Source organism: Opisthocomus hoazin, chromosome 2 (assembly GCF_030867145.1).
Source record: "Opisthocomus hoazin isolate bOpiHoa1 chromosome 2, bOpiHoa1.hap1, whole genome shotgun sequence".
In the NCBI taxonomy this organism is placed as follows: domain Eukaryota; kingdom Metazoa; phylum Chordata; class Aves; order Opisthocomiformes; family Opisthocomidae; genus Opisthocomus; species Opisthocomus hoazin.
The window spans coordinates 131,358,887-131,379,289 of NC_134415.1; the positions used below are offsets into that span (position 1 = coordinate 131,358,887).

Below are 20,403 nucleotides of genomic sequence, written 5' to 3' on the forward strand. Positions count from 1 at the left end.
TGCTCCGCCACAAAAACCGCTCCCCTGGGTGAGAAGGCGAAGGACGGCGAAACCCGCGGCAGCGAAGACAAAAATTGAGGAAGCCACGGGAGGTTTCTTCTCCCGCTGGGTGACACCACCTTCCTGGCTCCGCGGCGAGCGACGCCGCTTCGCAGCGCTTCGCGCCATCCGGAGCCCCTCGGGGAGGCCGCTGAGGCCTGAGGGGGGCCTGGGAGGAATCATAGGACGGCGGCAGCTCCGCGGAGGCTCCTCTCTGAGATCCTCCCGCGCCACCCAGGCACGTTCCGAAGGCGTCTGACACCTATCCAGAAAAAAATTAAATAAACTGTGCCCAGACCTGCACACACTGAGCCGGAGGAACTCCGCACATGCGCACAGGGCGACGCGGCTCTTCCCCCCCAACCCACCCCGAGCGGCGCATGCGCACTGCGGAGTGCCAGCACTGCCGGAGCACCCGGCGCATGCGCGCGACTCCCTCTGCCCTCACGTCCCCGAATTCTGCGCATGCGCAATGATTATTCTGGCTTCGCCGCCTGGGCAGATCACGCATGCGCATAGAGAGTCAATGAGCGTTCCCGACATACTGCGCATGCGGAATGGCTCCGTGCGTATGCGCTGTGCACTCCCTCCCGGCCCCCAGTCGGCAGGCCGTGGCGGAGCGGTAGAGCGGCCGCCGTGTGCAGCCCGGGCCCGGCGGGCTGAGGAGTCGCCGCCATGGTGTTTTACTTCACCTCCAACGGTGAGTGCGGCGAGGAGGGAGTGGCTACGGGCCCTAGCGCCCACGCCGGGCGGGCGAGGCCTGTGGCGGGCCGGCTCCCGCCGCGGTGAGGGCAGCGCTAGGCCGCGCCCCTGCCCGCGGCCTCAGCGAGCAGAGCCGGGCGGTAGCAGCCCGTCCTCCTGCCCCTCTCAGCAGCCGTGTTCCGCCCCCTTGGCGCCGTTTCGCGAGGCCCCGGGCTGGCCTGAGTGTGAGGGACCCGGTCTGGGCTGGAGTCGGCAGCGGCTGAAGGGCACTTCAGGGGCTGCGGAGTTGGTGGGCAAGGTGACCATGAGCCAGCAGCGTGCCCTGCGTGCCAAGAAGGCCAATGGGATCCTGGGGTGCATGAGGAGGAGTGTGGGCAGCAGGGCGAGGGAGGTTCTCCTCCCCCTCTGCTCTGCCCTGGAGAGGCCCCATCTGCAGTGCTGTGTCCAGTTCTGGGCTCCCCAGTTCAAGAAAGATGAGGAGCTACTGGAGAGAGTCCAGCGGAGGGCTGCGAGGATGAGGAGGGGACTGGAGCATCTCTCCTCCGAGGAGAGGCTGAGGGAGCTGGGCTTGTTCAGCCTGGAGAAGAGAAGGCTGCGAGGGGACCTTCGAAATGCCTCTAAATATCTGCAGGGTGGGGGTCAGGAGGACGGGGCCAGACTCTTTGCAGTGGTGCCCAGCGACAGGACAAGGGGCAACGGGCACAAACTGAAGCCTGGGAAGCTCCAGCTGAACCCGAGGAAGAACTTCTTCCCTCTGAGGGTGATGGAGCCCTGGCCCAGGCTGCCCAGAGGGGCTGTGGAGTCTCCTTCTCTGGAGATATTCCAGCCCTGCCTGGCCGCGGTGCTGTGCCCCCTGCTCTGGGTGACCCTGCTTGGGCAGGGGGTTGGGCTGGGTGACCCACAGAGGTCCCTTCTCCAGAGAAGGAGACTCCACAACCTCCTTGGGCAACCTGTTCCAGAGCTCCATCACCCTCAGAGTGAAGAAGTTCTTCGTCATCTTCAGACGAAACTTCCTCTGCTTCAGTTTGTGCCCGTTGCCCCTTGTCCTGTCGCTGGGCACCACTGGAAAGAGTGGTGGTTATACAGTTATTCAGATTCAGTCTGACCCAGCCGGATGTTGAGGGTGTTTTGCCCAGAAAGCTGCTCCTTGCTGGATAATCTTCCACACAAAGCAGTGGAAACGCCGCTTTCCGAAGTCCTCTGAAGCATTTGGGTCAAAATCTGGAGGATATGCAAAACAATCTTCTGTGGGCCCCTCGGAGGGAAGCGGGATGGGTGGGTGAAGCAGTTTTCATTCTGATTTCTGTGGCCAAGACTGGTGTGTGTGTGTCACTCCTTGCACAGGTTATCCCAACCCCTTTTGATTTGTTTTCCTCTTTCTGTCCCGCAGTTGTCCCTTCCATTTACACCATTTACATGGGAAAAGACAAGTACGAAAGTAAGTACATGAATGTAATGATGCTGAATGGCTTGATTTAGATTTGTGGGGGTTTAAGATGGTTTCGAAAAGATGTCTTTGTATGTGTTAACTTGAAATATTCTTTAAAAACTTGTCAACCCTTGCAAGAGATTCTGATTTACCCCTGATTTTTTTTTTCTGATTTACCCCTGATTTTTAGTGGATTTCAGAATCCACTGTGTTACTTTCAGTTAGGATACATAAATTTTGTAAATTCTCTAGGCAGAGTAACTGCCTTCAAATACAAGTGAAAACTCAATTAACTGGAAATAATCTTTCTAGAGAAAAGTGCTGTTTTTCAGGTTGTCTGCTAACTATTTGCAAATCAGCCTTCCATTTCTCTGCTCAGTCTGTGTTTCTCCAGTGAGCATTCGTACTCCGTAGGTTTCCCAACCTTTCCCTCAAAGTGGAGGGTTCCTACGGTTCCGCTGTGCCTCGCGGATCCACAGCAGTTGTTGGTGTCTCACTCCAAGGGCAAAATGTTAGTGTGGCTGTTCTGAGGCCTTGCCCTAAAAGTCTCCTCCTCATTAGACTGATATTTCACAGAATCACAGAATGGTCGGGGTTGGCAGGGACCTCTGTGGGTCACCCAGCCCAACCCCCTGCCCAAGCAGGGTCACCCAGAGCAGGGGGCACAGCACCGCGGCCAGGCGGGGCTGGAATATCTCCAGAGAAGGAGACTCCCCAGCCCCTCTGGGCAGCCTGGGCCAGGGCTCCGTCACCCTCAGAGGGAAGAAGTTCTTCCTCGGGTTCAGCTGGAGCTTCCCAGGCTTCAGTTTGTGCCCGTTGCCCCTTGTCCTGTCGCTGGGCACCACTGCAAAGAGTCTGGCCCCGTCCTCCTGACCCCCACCCTGCAGATATTTAGAGGCATTTCGAAGGTCCCCTCGCAGCCTTCTCTTCTCCAGGCTGAACAAGCCCAGCTCCCTCAGCCTCTCCTCACAGGAGAGATGCTCCAGTCCCCTCCTCATCCTCGCAGCCCTCCGCTGGACTCTCTCCAGTAGCTCCTCATCTTTCTGGAACTGGGGAGCCCAGCACTGGACACAGCACTGCAGATGGGGCCTCCCCGGGGCAGAGCAGAGGGGGAGGAGAACCTCCCTCGCCCTGCTGCCCACACTCCTCCTCATGCACCCCAGGATCCCATTGGCCTTCTTGGCACGCAGGGCACGCTGCTGGCTCATGGTCACCCTGTGGTCCCCCAGCACTCCCAGTCCCTCTCCGCAGAGCTGCTCTCCAGCAGGTCACCCCAGCCTGTCCTGGTGCCTGGGGTTGTTCCTCCCCAGGTGCAGGACCCTGCCCTTGCCCTTGTTGAACCTCATCAGGTTCCTCTCTGCCCAACTCTCCAGCCTGTCCAGGTCTCGCTGGATGGCAGCACAGCCTGCCGGTGCATCCACCACTCCTCCCAGCTCTGTGTCATCAGCACATTTTTGAAGAAACATATTTTCCCTTCAAAATTTCATAATTTTGTGTGGGAACTGTTCCTGGCATTCCTGTTCCTGCCATCCCTGGAGCAGGCAGGTGCAGCGTTAAAGCCCTATTCTGTTTCTGCTCAGTCGCCGTGCCGTGGCTGACCAGCAGTGGGGGGTTCCTGCTGTTGTCACATAGTTTGATTTGTGGACGATGAGATCCTGGGCTTTGCTTACTGAAACTTTTATTCCTACAGATGAAGACCTAATAAAGTATGGCTGGCCTGAAGATATCTGGTAGGTACTGAAACTTGCTGAGACAAGTTGCCTTTCGTTATGCAGCGGAGTCAAATGGTGGCAACGACCCTCTTGGTTCCGTAGGCACTGCAGAGCCTGTTTTTTCCAAGGCCACTTAGCAGATGCAATCCCAGGGTGGAGGTGGATTGCAGCAGACCCGGGTGCAGCTGTTGGGACCCCGTTGGTTCTGAATTCACAGAATCACAGAATCACAGAATAGTAGGGGTTGGAAGGGACCTCTGTGGGTCATCTAGTCCAACCACCCTGCCGAAGCAGGGTCACCTACAGTAGGCTGCACAGGGTCTTGTCCAGGCAGGTCTTGAATCTCTCCAGAGAAGGAGACTCCACAACCTCCCTGGGCAGCCTGTTCCAGTGCTCTGTCACCCTCAGAGGGAAGAAGTTCTTCCTCATGTTCAGACGGAAAAATTCACAGAACCCCAGCATGGTTGGGGTGGGCAGGGCCCTCTGTGGGTCACCCAGCCCAACCCCCTGCCCAAGCAGGGTCACCCAGAGCAGGGGGCACAGCACCGCGGCCAGGCGGGGCTGGAATATCTCCAGAGAAGGAGACTCCACAGCCCCTCTGGGCAGCCTGGGCCAGGGCTCCGTCACCCTCAGAGGGAAGAAGTTCTTCCTCGGGTTCAGCTGGAACTTCCCAGGCTTCAGTTTGTGCCCGTTGCCCCTGCTTCTCTGTGATGGGTGCAGGTGATTGACTGACATCTATCCAGCACGTAAATCATACACAATCAGCTGATCCCTTATGTAAAATGGTAATATCAATAACAGTAATCCTGGCATTCAGCTAAACAGCTTGTCAGATAATTGCACTCTTCCCCACGATCTGCAGTACACCGTGTATTTATGACCTAGAGGCAGGATCTAACCGTACTACCGCTCTGTGAGTCGATGAAGTGGGTTGACTGCAGCCGCGGGTGGAGCGTGACGGGCGCGCTCGGCCCCTTGGCCAGGCTGGTGGTGATTTGGTGCAAGCTCCAGGGCAGGTGAATGCCTGAGCCGTGGCCGGACCGTGAACTCCTCTAGCTCCAACCTGTTCCTTGTAAACCCACCACGGAGCAGAGAGACTCGGTGAGCGTCGGTGCGCGTGAGCTTGGAACACCGATCGTGCTCGTGACTGGCAGGTGGCTTTTCCAAGGCTGCTTTATCAAGGAACAAAGAAAATTGTGGGTGCGAGGAGTGTGGGTGCGAGGAGTCTCCTGCGTACCTGTCCACGGGACGCAGTCTGGCTGCAAGCCAACCACTTCATTCCATAAATTTGAGAGCTGAAGCGAGCCTGCCTTGAGCTCTCGCTGCTTGGCTGCGTGGCGGTGATCTCCCCTTGAGCTGCGACGCTCCCCGAGGCGGAGAAATCTTTGGTAAGCGACCAATACCACCCAGAACCGTGATATCTTCGATTTTGCCTTGGTGACTTTGACGCTGATGAAACATTCGCGTACGATCCTTTAGACATAAAATGTTGGTGAAGTCTGAGGCGAAGTCTGGATGCAGCTGCACCCGGGCTCCTCTCTGAGAAGGAGTTTAGGAAGCAAGGGGGTCCATCCTGAGCCTCGTGGCTCAGCGGAAGGGTCTCCCTTACCCTTTGGTCTCTAATCTCTCTGCGAATCATTCTAACTCCAGTGTTGCTGAGCAGCCCTGAGGAGAAGGACTTGGGGGTGCTGGTGGATGAGAAGCTCACCATGAGCCGGCAATGTGCGCTGGCAGCCCAGAAAGCCGACCGTGTCCTGGGCTGCATCCAGAGCAGCGTGGCCAGCAGGGCGAGGGAGGGGATTCTGCCCCTTTACTCCGCTCTCGTCAGACCCCACCTGAGTCCTGTGTCCAGCTCTGGAGCCCCCAGCACAAGAAGGACATGGATGGGTTGGAGTGGGGCCAGAGGAGGCCACGAAGATGATCCGAGGGCTGGAGCACCTCTCCTCCAAGGACAGGCTGAGGGAGCTGGGGCTGTTCAGCCTGGAGAAGAGAAGGCTGCAGGGAGACCTTAGAGCAGCTGCCAGTGCCTGAAGGGGCTACAGGAAGGATGGAGAGGGGCTTTTCACAAGGGTGTGTGGTGATAGGACAAGGGGGAAGGGCTCTAAACTAACAGGGCAGATTGAGATGAGATATTGGGAAGAAATTCTTCCCCATGAGGGTGGTGAGGCCCTGGCCCAGGTTGCCCAGAGAAGCTGTGGCTGCCCCCTCCCTGGCAGGGTTCAAGGCCAGGTTGGATGGAGCTCTGAGCACCCTGGTCTGGTGGAAGATGTCCCTGCTGATGGCAGGGGGGTTGGAACCAGATGATCTTCAAGGTCCCTTCCAACCCAAACCATTCTATGATTCTATATGTTCCTTCCACGTGGTCATTAATAGAGCAAACCTTGCCTTCAAACTTTTAAGTGGCGTTTTTATCGTGATATTAAAACCACTTTTGCCAATACCTTTTGACAGCGGTGCTTGAAGCGGTCCGGAATCGCTCGCTCGCAGCAGTCTCCCTGCTTCGTTCATCCTCAGAGCCAGCACCTTTGCGAAGCTTTTTGGGGTTCAGCTGTGCCTGGAGCTGCCAGCGTGGGAATAACCCGAAGAGCTCCGTGCACCCCGGGTGCTTGTGTGTCGGGATGTAGGTGCTGGCTTGCTGAGGCTCTTGGCACGTTTGGGGAAGGGGCAGAGTGAGGTGGGAAGGGCAGCTTGGCGTTTGTAAGAGGGAGAGAAGCAGAGTAGCAGCTCCTGGGTATCGCCGTGTGCGGAGACGCAGAACCGAAAGGCTGACGGGGGGCAGGGGGAGCGGAGGCGCGGACGTGTGAAACCATGGAGCAGTCGGATGGGGCCTGGGGACGGAGCCGGGAGCTTCCTGAGCCACAGTACGTGCTGTGCCTGGAGAAAACCGGTGTCTCCCAGTGCCTTTTCCCCTGCCTGTGCTGTGGGCAGGTAGTGGCCTGTCCTGTAAAACAGCCATCGCTGTCCCAGGAGCTGGAGTCGGTGAGCAGCAGCAGAGGAGTTTGTAGTTTTGATTCCCGCCGGGTGGAAGCTGCGGCTGCTCGAAGGAGGCCTAATCTGGAGTACTCTGTCCAGTTCTGGGCTCCCCAGTTTGAGAAAGATGAGGAGCTGCTGGAGAGAGTCCAGCGGAGGGCTACGAGGATGAGGAGGGGACTGGAGCATCTCTCCTGCGAGGAGAGGCTGAGGGAGCTGGGCTTGTTCAGCCTGGAGAAGAGAAGGCTGCGAGGGGACCTTCGAAATGCCTCTAAATATCTGCAGGGTGGGGGTCAGGAGGACAGGGCCAGACCCTTTCCAGTGGTGCCCAGCGACAGGACAAGGGGCAACGGGCACAAACTGAAGCCTGGGAAGTTCCAGCTGAACCCGAGGAAGAACTTCTTCCCTCTGAGGGTGCCGGAGCCCTGGCCCAGGCTGCCCAGAGGGGCTGTGGAGTCTCCTTCTCTGGAGATATTCCAGCCCCGCCTGGCCGTGGTGCTGTGCCCCCTGCTCTGGGTGACCCTGCTTGGGCAGGGGGTTGGGCTGGGTGACCCACAGAGGTCCCTGCCAACCCCCACCATTCTGTGATTCTGTGAGAGCTGTGGCCGGGCGGGCAAAAGGAAGCGCTCTGACACTCCTGGGTTGCTTTTGGCTCGTGAGACTTCATTGGAAGAGAAAAACAAGGGAAGGGGAGTTCCCAGTCCATTCAGCAGCAATTTGTGGCATCTTTGCTCGCTAATTAGTCCAGAAACTTGCCACACTGATGAGGTTTTTGAGCTTTTTAGGGAGGAGTTTGCATGCTTTCGGGCGCTATCGCCCAGACCTGGTGTATCCCAGTCGCTGCCCTCTCTTTTGCCAACAGTTTCTAACAGGAATCAGCACGCTGAGTGTGCTCCTGCTCGCTCTTCAAGGCGGCCTTTGGCAGGATGAGCTGAGGAGCCTTGGGAGAGCTGGAGGCTGGGCGGGTGGCAGCTAACGCGCTCCGCAGAGGGTGCTCTGTCCGCAGTCAGCTAACTGGCCAGGGCAAACTTTCTCTCTTCTAGCAGAAGAGATTGTGCTTCAGCTGAGTAGCACTTTGTTGTAGCAGTATCACGTTCGTTTTCTGGCTCAAGTTTGTCCTACCACTACGTAATTTAAGGTATGTCTGTGCCATTATTTAGGAGTGACCTTGAGGTTCATGCTCAAATTGCCTGAACCGTGAAAGTCACCTTTCCCCATCTCTTCCATATCTTGCAGCTCGCACTGACATCATCCGTGGTGTTTTTTTCATGTCCTAGTGCCATCTCAACAAAATGTCGTAGGTCCTCTCACAGAGGCCTCCTGGGAACTGTTCTCACAGAATCCAAGCATGGTAGGGGTTGGCAGGGACCTCTGTGGGTCACCCAGCCCAACCCCCTGCCCAAGCAGGGTCACCCAGAGCAGGGGGCACAGCACCGCGGCCAGGCGGGGCTGGAATATCTCCAGAGAAGGAGACTCCTCAGCCCCTCTGGGCAGCCTGGGCCAGGGCTCCGTCACCCTCAGAGGGAAGAAGTTCTTCCTCGGGTTCAGCTGGAGCTTCCCAGGCTTCAGTTTGTGCCCGTTGCCCCTTGTCCTGTCGCTGGGCACCACTGCAAAGAGCTTGGCCCCATCCTCCTGACCCCCACCCTGCAGATATTTAGAGGCATTTCGAAGGTCCCCTCGCAGCCTTCTCTTCTCCAGGCTGAACAAGCCCAGCTCCCTCAGCCTCTCCTCGTAGGAGAGATGCTCCAGTCCCCTCCTCATCCTCGCAGCCCTGCGCTGGACTCTCTCCAGTAGCTCCTCATCTTTCTTGAAGTGGGGAGCCCAGCACTGGACACAGCACTGCAGATGGGGCCTCCCCAGGGCAGAGCAGAGGGGGAGGAGAACCTCCCTCGCCCTGCTGCCCACACTCCTCCTCATGCACCCCAGGATCCCATTGGCCTTCTTGGCACCCAGGGTACGCTGCTGGCTCATGGTCACCCTGTCGTCCCCCAGCACTCCCAGTCCCTCTCCGCAGAGCTGCTCTCCAGCAGCTCAGCCCCAACCTGTCCTGGTGCCTGGGGTTGTTCCTCCCCAGGTGCAGGACCCTGCACTTGCCCTTGTTGAACCTCATCAGGTTCCTCTCTGCCCAACTCTCCAGCCTGTCCAGGTCACGCTGTTCTCCTAACGGTGTCTGACACCTTTTAGGCTTAATTCTGTTGAAGAGGGGTGCAGTAGAACTGGGGTAGCTGGCTCAGACGGTAGAAGTGAGAGTTCATAACTTGGTGCTCAAGGGTTTTCCATCTTGCAGCAGGAAGGGAAAAAGTCCCTTTATGTTCAGAAGAAAGCGGTGTAAAGAATGGTTGGGAGGTGGCGTGAGATCAGTCTCCCCCTTCCATCTTTGGACGTGGTCCGGGTTGGAGTGAGTCCTGGTCAAGACAGAGGCTTAAAAAATAGGTGAGCGTGGTAAAAACAGAGTCAAGCTGGAAAAGGCCTGGAGAGGGGCAGCTGGAGCCATCACGGCGTGAGGAGGGACGGGAGCGGAGAGCAGTCTTCAGCCTGGGGGGAGAGGGCTGGGGGGGGTGATCGAGGCTTACGAAACCTCCCTCAGCAGCTGGAGGGGATGCTGAACTGGTGCTCACCCGCTCTCGGGACTGGTCCCCGCTGCAACCGCTGGGTCCTGGGCTCTTCCCGCTGTCGGGGGCAGAGCACTGGGCTCCGTGCACCGGTCTGCTGACCGGTGAGAAACGGGGATTTCTTTTTTTCTTTTGCTCTAGGAGCTGGAGACGGGTGGTGACAGGACAAGGGGCAATGGGCACAAACTGAGGCACAGGAAGTTCCATCTGAACATGAGGAAGAACTTCTTCCCTCTGAGGGTGCCGGAGCCCTGGCCCAGGCTGCCCAGAGGGGCTGTGGAGTCTCCTTCTCTGGAGATATTCCAGCCCCGCCTGGCCGCGGTGCTGTGCCCCCTGCTCTGGGTGACCCTGCTTGGGCAGGGGGTTGGGCTGGGTGACCCACAGAGGGCCCTTCCAACCCCTACTATTCTGTGATTCTGTGGTGTAAGTGGCGTAGCAGTGCCTCCTGCAGAGGTCACGAGCTGGCTTTTTCTCCTAAAAATAAACCCACAGACCAAAACAGCGCGTGCGGAGGCTCGCCCTGCGAGGTTGCCTGCGTGTAGCACAGCGTTTAAAAGGAAGAAAGAGAGGAGGGGAAAGGGTGCTTATTTTTTTCAGTCTCCCGTTGAGAGAACTGATGCTTCTTGAAGGCTCGGCTCTGACTCCCTTGCCTGCTTTTAAACCTGTCTCTCACCAGCATTTCCACAATTCCGTTGTCCGTGGAGTGGCTGTTTTGTCGCTTGTTAGGAAATTAATCTTGCAGAAGAGATCACCACCTCTTCTCCTCTGTTAAACGTGCTTTTTTTTATTTCATTCTGTAGGTTTCACGTGGATAAACTCTCTTCCGCGCACGTCTACCTTCGGTTGCACAAGGTAATCCCATGACATTGAGGAGAGGTTGAGGGAACTGGGCTTGTTCAGCCTGAAGAAGAGAAGGCTGCGAGGGGACCTTATAAATGCTTACAAATATCTGAAGGGTGGGTGTCAGGAGGATGGGGCCAAGCTCTTTTCAGTGAGAGCAGCTCTGCAGAGAAGGACCTGGGTGTCCTGGTGGACGACAGGTTGACCATGAGCCAGCAGTGTGCCCTGGCTGCCAAGAAGGCCAGTGAGATCCTGGGGTGCATCGAGTGTGGCCAGCAGGTCGAGGGAGGTTCTCCTTCCCCTCTACACTGCCCTGGTGAGGCCCCATCTGGAGTACTGTGTCCAGTTCTGGGCTCCCCAGTTCAAGAAAGATGAGAAGCTACTGGAGAGAGTCCAGCGGAGGGCTACGAGGATGATGAGGGAACTGGAGCATCTCTCCTATGAGGAAAGGCTGAGGGAGCTGGGCTTGTTCAGCCTCAAGAAGAGAAGGCTGAGAGGGGACCTTATAAATGCTTATAAATATCTGCAGGGTGGGTGTCAGGAGGATGGGGCCAAACTCTTTGCAGTGGTGCCCAGCGACAGGACAAGGGGCAACGGGCACAAACTGAAGCATAGGAAGTTCCATCTGAACATGAGGAAGAACTTCTTCCCTCTGAGGGTGACGGAGCACTGGAACAGGCTGCCCAGGGAGGTAGTGGAGTCTCCTTCTCTGGAGATATTCCAGCCCTGCCTGGACAAGGTCCTGTGCAGCCTGCTGTAGGTGACCCTGCTTCGGCAGGGGGTTGGACTAGATGACCCACAGAGGTCCCTTCCAACCCCTACTATTCTGTGATTCTGTGACGCCGGTATCTTAAAGCGTTACGATTCACCCGTAGAAGAGCTGCACGTGCCCGTTCTGCAGCCATTCCTGCGCACAAAACCTTCTTTGCTCACAGTCTGCGGGGCTCCCTGAGGCTGTGGGTGACCCCCCCGTGGGGAGAATGAATCAACAGCCTCTGTTCCCGAGCGACGCGGGGCGGAGGGGGGAGTTCAGCCGGGCCCAGCAGAACAAGCGATTTCTGGCTCGACACCAAGCACGTATCGAGGAACTATCACGCCACTACAACGGGGAGAACACCTTTGGGAAAAGCGGGGTGTAAATCGCTTGTGGTGCTTCGAGCCTTTCCTTACAAACGCCACGGAAGACTCCGGCCTTGTAAAATGCAGAGCGTGGTGGTCCTGGCTGTGTTCGCAGAGCGTGGTGCCCTGCTTAGATGAGGAGCTGCTGGAGAGAGTCCAGCGGAGGGCTACGAGGATGAGGAGGGGACTGGAGCATTTCTCCTACGAGGAGAGGCTGAGGGAGCTGGGCTTGTTCAGCCTGGAGAAGAGAAGGCTGAGAGGGGACCTTCGAAATGCCTCTAAATATCTGCAGGGTGGGGGTCAGGAGGACGGGGCCAGACTCTTTTCAGTGGTGCCCAGCGACAGGACAAGGGGCAACGGGCACAAACTGAAGCAGAGGAAGTTCCAGCTGAACCCGAGGAAGAACTTCTTCCCTCTGAGGGTGCCGGAGCCCTGGCCCAGGCTGCCCAGAGGGGCTGTGGAGTCTCCTTCTCTGGAGATATTCCAGCCCCGCCTGGCCGCGGTGCTGTGCCCCCTGCTCTGGGTGACCCTGCTTGGGCAGGGGGTTGGGCTGGGTGACCCACAGAGGTCCCTGCCCACCCCAAATACTCTGGGATTCTGGGATTCCCGGCCTCCGTGTGCTCACAGGTCCACAGAGCACAGCAAGCCGCTCACGTTGCCTTCCTCTCTCGCAGGGGCAGACGGTGGATGACATTCCCAAAGAAGTTCTGATAGACTGTGCCCATCTGGTGAAGGCAAACAGCATTCAAGGTAACGCCGATTCCCGGGAGGTCGCTGGGAGCTGCTTGTGGCGAGTGTTTCTGGTCCACACGGGCGCGTGGTTTTTGGCTCAGACGTGTTTGAGGTTTCTGCTGCCATGCGCTCTGCTACGCCTGCGGGTCTTGGGGGAAGCAGATGTCGCCTGCAGCTGCTGGGGCTGCCCGTTAGACTTTCAGAAGGAGGAATTTTCAATCTCTGAAATTCCCGTTTCGTGCCTCCGTGTTGCTGTCCGAGCCAAGGAGGCCTCGCAGTCTCTTCTCTGCCACCACCTTGGGGCCCCCTTCTGTAGCAGTCGCTCTCCTGGCAGAGTCGGGTCTCCATCTGGAGTTCGTTAACGCTGCTGCAGCGCTCGTGTTGCTGCAGAAAATGATGCCGTGGTGTTCTTCCGTTTCACGGTAACACTGGAAGGACTTCTCCTCTTTCTTCTTTCTTGCCGAGCTAGTGATGTTTGTAACAAGAATAACTGCTGGGTTCCATGCACGTGGAAGGCTTTGAGACCTCCTGGAGCAGGGAGAGGACTGAAATGTCTCCCTTCTCCCCTGCTGCCTAGGTTGCAAGATGAACAACGTCAACGTGGTGTACACACCGTGGACTAACCTGAAGAAGACCGCGGACATGGATGTGGGGCAGATCGGCTTTCACCGGCAGAAGGATGTAAGTGTTTGCTGCAAGCCAGTGACAGACTGTAACGGCTCCATGTTAGGACCTGGGTGGATTGGCTTCAGCATTTGCCCTAAAGCCAGGGAACCATCCCCTCTTGAAGCATAAGAGGGATCCCTGGAGGGTGTTTGAACCTGCCTGAACGTCACCTGGAAATCCGTGGTGGTGGGTCACACAGAATCGCAGAATGGTCGGGGTTGGCAGGGACCTCTGTGGGTCACCCAGCTCAACCCCCTGCCCAAGCAGGGTCACCCAGAGCAGGCTGCACAGGACCTTGTCCAGGCGGGTCTTGAATATCTCCAGAGAAGGAGACTCCACAGCCTCCCTGGGCAGCCTGGGCCAGGGCTCCGTCACCCTCAGAGGGAAGAAGTTCTTCCTCGGGTTCAGCTGGAACTTCCCAGGCTTCAGTTTGTGCCCGTTGCCCCTTGTCCTGTCGCTGGACACAACTGAAAAGAATCTGGCCCCGTCCTCCTGACCCCCACCCTGCAGATATTGAGAGGCATTTCGAAGGTCCCCTCTCAGCCTTCTCCTCTCCAGGCTGAACAAGCCCAGCTCCCTCAGCCTCTCCTCGTAGGAGAGATGCTCCAGTCCCCTCCTCATCCTCGCAGCCCTCCACTGGACTCTCTCCAGTAGCTCCTCATCTTTCTTGAACTGGGGAGCCCAGAACTGGACAGAGTACTCTAGATGAGGCGTCACCAGGGCAGTGTAGAGGGGGAGGAGAACCTCCCTCGCCCTGCTGGCCACAGTCCTCCTCATGCACCCCAGGATCCCATTGGCCTTCTTGGCACCCAGGGCACGCTGCTGGCTCATGGTCACCCTGTCGTCCCCCAGCACTCCCAGTCCCTCTCCGCAGAGCTGCTCTCCAGCAGCTCAGCCCCAGCCTGTCCTGGTGCCTGGGGTTGTTCCTCCCCAGGTGCAGGACCCTGCCCTTGCCCTTGTTGAACCTCATCAGGTTCCTCTCTGCCCAGCTCTCCAGCCTGTCCAGATCACGCTGGATGGCAGCACAGCCTGCCGGGGTATCCACCACACCTCCCAGTTTGGTGTCATCAGCAAACTGGCTGAGCCTCTAGCAGAGCGTAGCCTGTGCAGCGTTTCCGCACTGCAGCACCCTGCAGCTGACGAGCCGATGCCGAAGGGGATCGCGGGTCGGTCTGCGCTAGCCGTTGGAATTGATCTCCGCTGGAGCTGTCTCTCACTACAGCTGAAGAGCCTGCGGCTGAGCAGTCGCTTGAGATCAGCTCGCGGGCGGTGGGGTAATCGCGTGTCTGGAAGGGCTCAGGACTTGAACTTGCTGTGCAGGGTTCTGGAGATGTCTGTGGGTGTGAGCTTTACTGCCTGCTCTGAGAGCTCTCGTCCCAGTGCTGCCTCTGAAATTGTTAGACCTGTTAAAAGGCAGAGCTGCTTAGCATTGGTGTAGGGTCCAGCCTACTAGTAGTACTAGTAGTAATAAGTACTACTAGTACTTAGTATGTGCTGCCATCCAGTGAGACCTGGACAGGCTGGAGAGTTGGGCAGAGAGGAACCTGATGAGGTTCAACAAGGGCAAGGGCAGGGTCCTGCACCTGGGGAGGAACAACCCCAGGCACCAGGACAGGCTGGGGCTGAGCTGCTGGAGAGCAGCTCTGCGAAGAGGGACTGGGAGTGCTGGGGGACGACAGGGTGACCATGAGCCAGCAGCGTGCCCTGGGTGCCAAGAAGGCCAATGGGACCCTGGGGTGCATGAGGAGGAGTGTGGGCAGCAGGGCGAGGGAGGTTCTCCTCCCCCTCTGCTCTGCCCTGGGGAGGCCCCATCTGCAGTGCTGTGTCCAGTGCTGGGCTCCCCAGTTCAAGAAAGATGAGGAGCTACTGGAGAGAGTCCAGCGCAGGGCTGCGAGGATGAGGAGGGGACTGGAGCATCTCTGCTCCGAGTAGAGGCTGAGGGAGCTGGGCTTGTTCAGCCTGGAGAAGAGAAGGCTGCGAGGGGACCTTCGAAATGCCTCTAAATATCTGCAGGGTGGGGGTCAGGAGGATGGGGCCAGACTCTTTCCAGTGGTGCCCAGTGACAGGACAAGGGGCAACAGGCACAAACTGAAGCCTGGGAAGTTCCAGTTGAACCCGAGGAAGAACTTCTTCCCTCTGAGGGTGACGGAGCCCTGGCCCAGGCTGCCCAGAGGGGCTGTGGAGTCTCCTTCTCTGGAGATATTCCAGCCCCGCCTGGCCGCGGTGCTGTGCCCCCTGCTCTGGGTGACCCTGCTTGGGCAGGGGGTTGGGCTGGGTGACCCTCAGAGGTCCCTGCCAACCCCCACCATGCTGTGATTCTGTGTACTAAGCCATTCCCCAGCCTGACCTAGCGTCTGCAGATAATGCTATGCTTAAATAGTAGTTATGTAGCCTGGCTGCTGGGAGCGAAGTCTCTCTAGAGATGCAATTGTTTGACTAAAACAGGTCCGTACCAGGGCAAGAAATGCTAAAAACCCTGCAGTCAACAAGCAGCACGGGAGCTTCTCTTCCCGAAACGGTCTGCAGAGACCCCCTGCCACCTCTTCGGGAGTCGGCAGAGACCGGTTCTTGTCTCTTGGCCTCTTTGTTGAGGCGTGTGCCAAGAAATGAGATTAGTAACGCTTGTGGACTTAGCAGTGCTTGTGCTGATCAGCTATGTGCTTCTGAGTGCTGGGAGGGGGCCTCTTTTTGCTGTTACACAACCTGCTGAGTCGGCCTCGGTGGCGGTGATTTTCCCTTGCATCTGTTTTTGTGGGATTCAGCCATGTGTAAAGTGGAAATAGGGTGTTTTCTTTCCGTTGAGAAAGTGCCAGAATGAAAGTATTTTCTTATAAGGATCACAGTTCTTTGCACTCCAAAGGTGAAAATGCTGACGGTGGAGAAGAAGGTGAATGAGATCCTGAACCGGCTAGAGAAGACAAAAGTGGAGCGCTTCCCAGACCTGGCTGCTGAGAAGGAAGCCCGGGACAGAGAGGAGCGAAACGAGAAAAAAGCCCAGATCCAAGAGATGAAGCGGAAGGAGAAGGAAGAGATGAAGAAGAAGAAAGAGCTGGAAGAACTTAGGTAAGTCGCAAATCGTGGTGCCGGCTTCTAACTTCGGCAGTTTCCGTCGGTGCTGGGGGGGAGTCACGGGTCAGTGGTTTCTCTTTAGTAGCCGGCCTGGCCGTTACTCAGCGTTCAGCTGACCTGCTCTGGCGTGGCCGGCTGCACGGCCCAGTGATTTCCTTTTGTCTTTCGAATAAAGGCATTTCCCCCCCGTTGCTCCTAAAATAAGCCTGGTTGTTAAACCATCAGTAAAAGAAAGGACTCTGTCTTTTCAAAGACATTGGGGGAAACTGGGCAAGGCGCTCGGCTCTCCCTGCCCTTGGGATGGGAGCGGTTGCTTCCAGCTTTGCGCCAGCCTTGGAAAGCGCCGAGCCTTCACTGGAGATCTTCAGCTTCCTCATGCAGCACTGCTGGCAATTAAAACCTGTGTGAATCCTCAATGCCACGCTCCTTTAGACGCAGAACGAGGGATGGCGTTTTGAAACGTCGTGTTGACCTTTCTGTCCATGCCGCAGCACGGCTGAGCTTCTTCCCCAGTCGTGGTGGCCCCGTACAGCACCGGGTGTATCCACTGGCCGGCCCCAAAAGCTCTCTTTGAAGCTTCAGTAAATCATGTTTATCTGCAAACGACAGCAAAACCGGAATTTTAATAACCCTGGGATTTCCTGAGTGGTTCAACACATGGAAAGGTCAGAAAAGAGAGCTTAGAGAAGCAAACTAAACCGAGGAGAAGTCAGCAGCGGGCACGTCTGGGCCTCAGACTGAGGGGCCTGGCTGCTTGTTTAACCTTGCGCCACATCTGCCTCTTGGCCAGCCCCCAAAGTAAAGGGCGTTCGGCCTCCTGGGCTGATCTAGCTGGTAGTTCCTGAGCAAAGCTGTGGAGAAGCAGTCTGCATAGTGCCTGGGCTTTCTCTGGCTGCTTTAATTAGCCAAAGAGTATGAGATAAGCAGATACTGGTCCAGCCTGCTGGAGTACAGAAAGAAAAATAAAAATAAATCTGTTTTTCTGGTACTTGGACCTGCTGTATCAAAGCACCTCTCTGTTGGAGGGTTTTGAAAACATATCACGCGAGATGATGTCATTTCCCTTCCAGGAGCTACTCATCGTTAATGAAGGCTGAGAACATGTCCTCTAATCAGGTAGGAGCTGGCTGGTGCCCACAGAAACCTTTCAGAGATGGCTGAAATTCAATGCGGGGTTGTGACAGTGCAGCTCCCACACTGCAGTCTGGTTTTTTGGTGACTCCTGCATGACAGAGCACATCCCCGTTCCCCCTTCTCGGCGAAGGACATCGCCGCTCTCCTCCGCTTGCTGAGAGGGCCCTGTTGCTTCTGTGTCAGCCAGGCACAGCCTGTGCTGCTGGAAATGTCTGCGAAGTCCTTCCGGCCCCCTTCCCACCCGAGGGGAAGAACGGGTAGAGCTTTAAGCGGGGCACCAGACGTGTCACCTCGTGAGCTGTTTGGACGTAACCTGGCTTGCGAGCAGGGGAGATCTCCCTAACGGCAGCCTCCTCTTAGAGACCCTCAGTTCAACACCCACCTCTTGCATCCCTGACTAGCTGTTTAGAGTCCCCGACTAGTCTAGTCCCCAGCTCACTGTTTTGAGGGGTGTGTGGTTTTCACAGAATCCCAGCATGGTCGGGGTGGGCAGGGACCTCTGTGGGTCACCCAGCCCAACCCCCTGCCCAAGCAGGGTCACCCAGAGCAGGGGGCACAGCACCGCGGCCAGGCGGGGCTGGAGTATCTCCAGAGAAGGAGACTCCACAGCCCCTCTGGGCAGCCTGGGCCAGGGCTCCGTCACCCTCAGAGGGAAGAAGTTCTTCCTCGGGTTCAGCTGGAACTTCCCAGGCTTCAGTTTGTGCCCGTTGCCCCTTGTCCTGTCGCTGGGCACCACTGGAAAGAGTCTGGCCCCGTCCTCCTGACCCCCACCCTGCAGATATTTAGAGGCATTTCGAAGGTCCCCTCGCAGCCTTCTCTTCTCCAGGCTGAACAAGCCCAGCTCCCTCAGCCTCTCCTCGGAGGAGAGATGCTCCAGTCCCCTCCTCATCCTCGCAGCCCTCCGCTGGACTCTCTCCAGTAGCTCCTCATCTTTCTTGAACTGGGGAGCCCAGCACTGGACCCAGCACTGCAGATGGGGCCTCACAGGGGCAGAGCAGAGGGGGAGGAGAACCTCCCTCGCCCTGCTGCCCACACTCCTCCTCATGCACCCCAGGATCCCATTGGCCTTCTTGGCACCCAGGGCACGCTGCTGGCTCATGGTCACCCTGTCGTCCCCCAGCACTCCCAGTCCCTCTCCGCAGAGCTGCTCTCCAGCAGCTCAGCCCCAGCCTGTGCTGGTGCCTGGGGTTGTTCCTCCCCAGGTGCAGGACCCTGCCCTTGCCCTGGTTGAACCTCATCAGGTTCCTCTCTGCGCAGCAATTCTTAGTTTTTGTTTTTTCCTCCCGGTTGGCCTGACCTGAAGATCCCCTCTGAAACTTGAACTGGGTTGGAGCGTGTGCGTCTCTGACACGCTCGAGCCGGCTGCTCCCCGTTAGTGACGCTTGCCAGCGAGAGGCACGGTGGGAATGCTGTGCAGGGGGGGGTCTCCTCCCCTCAGCAGCCGACCCCCACGTGAGGCCAGAGTGGGTTTCTTCCCCCAGCTTGGGGCGAAGCTGGCGTTGCGATACGGGGACGGTTCGGCGAGGCTGCTGACGTGACCCCGGGCCCTGGTTCCTCCCCGGGGGGAAGCGCCGCGTGGCGGGGATGGCGAACAGGCACTGCTGCCTCACAGCCCAGCGCTGCTCCCGCTCCGCAGCTGCTGGTGGGTGTGTGGCTGGGCCGAGCTGGTGGGGTTGGTACTGAAATGGCAGGAAAATGGAATTAATGGCAGATCTGAAATCCGCTGAGCTCGCCATTTTCCATTTTTGTGCACGCAACGATCCCGATTTGTCCTTTCTTCCCACAGGATGGCAACGATTCCGATGACTTCATGTAAATAAAGTCTCAACCCTGAGGCGGTTTGGGATGTCTTAATATGTCACCATCGCTGAGAATGCCAAAAAAAAAAAAAGAAAACCCCCCAAAAAAGTGAACTCTGACTCCCATTTCTTCAGAACCTGGCGCTGGTTCTACCCGGCAGGCTGAGCGGCTCCGTGCCACGGACGAACTTCTGAGCGGAGAAGATCAGTGCCTGCACCTACGTCTCTCTCTGGCAGGGTGGAAGGAAGCAGAAATGACTTTCAGTTCTCCAAAGACAGTGCTATTTATTCCAGGGAAGGGGTCGGTGTGGCCGTTAATCCCCTGAGATTTAAAGAAAAGAAAACCCAGCCGTGCCGTCTCACCGCTGTCCTGGCAGCGGGGCGACTCGGAGACGGCTGGGACTCGGCGCGACTCAGCTCTTGGCGACGGGCAGCGTAAGCTTCGGGATCCCTCTGCGAGCGGCGGGGGTGGATTTGGCTGCTCTTGCCCTTGCAGGTGGTAAAGCTGGTGGCTCCTCGTTAAATGCGGAGCTGGAGATGGTGGAGACCGAGCTGGGCTCTTGTTGCAGCCTCATCGAGTGCGCGGGCACGGGCTGCGGTGTGTGCACAGAGGGAGAATAACCCCACCGTGTATTTGCTTCTGAATTATGCTTGCTTCCCAGGCTCTTCCTTGGATACCACAGAATCCCAGCATGGTAGGGGTTGGAAGGGACCTCCGTGGGTCACCCAGCCCAACTCCCTGCCCAAGCATGGTCACCCAGAGCAGGGGGCACAGCACTGCGGCCAGGCGGGGCTGGAATATCTCCAGAGAAGGAGACTCCACAGCCCCTCTGGGCAGCCTGGGCCAGGGCTCCGGCACCCTCAGAGGGAAGAAGTTCTTCCTCGGGTGCAGCTGGAACTTCCCAGGCTTCAGTTTGTGCCCGTTGCCCCTTGTCCTGTCGCTGGGCACCACTGGAAAGAGTCTGGCCCCGTCCTCCTGACCCCCACCCTGCAGATATTTAGAGGCATTTCGAAGGTCCCCTCGCAGCCTTCTCTTCTCCAGGCTGAACAAGCCCAGCTCCCTCAGCCTCTCCTCGGAGGAGAGATGCTCCAGTCCCCTCCTCATCCTCGTAGCCCTCCGCTGGACTCTCTCCAGTAGCCCCCAGCTCTCTCCAGTAGCCCCTCAGCTCTCTCCAGTAGCCCCTCAGGTAGCCTTGCCCTGTTTCCCCCCAGCGCCAAGGCAGGATGGTGTCTGGCGGTGGGGGGGGGGGGGGAGAATTTGGGGGGGAAATAGGCAAAAGGGAAGCGCGCCCTAACGAACCGAAACCTTCGGTCTCGTCAGGCAATTACTGAATTATTACAGGAGGAAAAAGCGACCCTGCTGCAAGGGCAAATCTCCGGAATTCTACGCTGAAAGTTGTCTTCTGTGCCACCCAGCGTCCACCCCCTTCCCTCTGTAATCTGGGATGAGTGAGGGGGTCCAGTTTGGCCCCCAGTTGCTCGCTGGGAGGAAGAGGATGGTGAGCTGTGCCTCCTCTGGCTGCCGGTGTCCTGTCTCAGCCGGGGTGACTCCAGCCAACACCACCCCCAACTCTCCCTGG

The 20,403-nt window shown here is 57.6% G+C and overlaps 1 protein-coding gene across 1 annotated transcript; it reads left to right on the forward strand.

The window, feature by feature from the left end:
• Nucleotides 1-572: 572 nt before the first annotated feature.
• CCDC25 (coiled-coil domain containing 25) lies at nucleotides 573-19,468 on the forward strand. Its single transcript, XM_075415110.1, has 9 exons — nucleotides 573-739; nucleotides 2,132-2,179; nucleotides 3,861-3,900; nucleotides 10,265-10,316; nucleotides 12,098-12,173; nucleotides 12,733-12,836; nucleotides 15,682-15,884; nucleotides 16,961-17,006; nucleotides 18,811-19,468. Exons 1-9 carry the CDS (start codon nucleotides 715-717, stop codon nucleotides 18,838-18,840), a joined length of 624 nt encoding a protein of 207 aa, XP_075271225.1. The 5' UTR covers nucleotides 573-714; the 3' UTR covers nucleotides 18,841-19,468.
• Nucleotides 19,469-20,403: the final 935 nt, after the last annotated feature.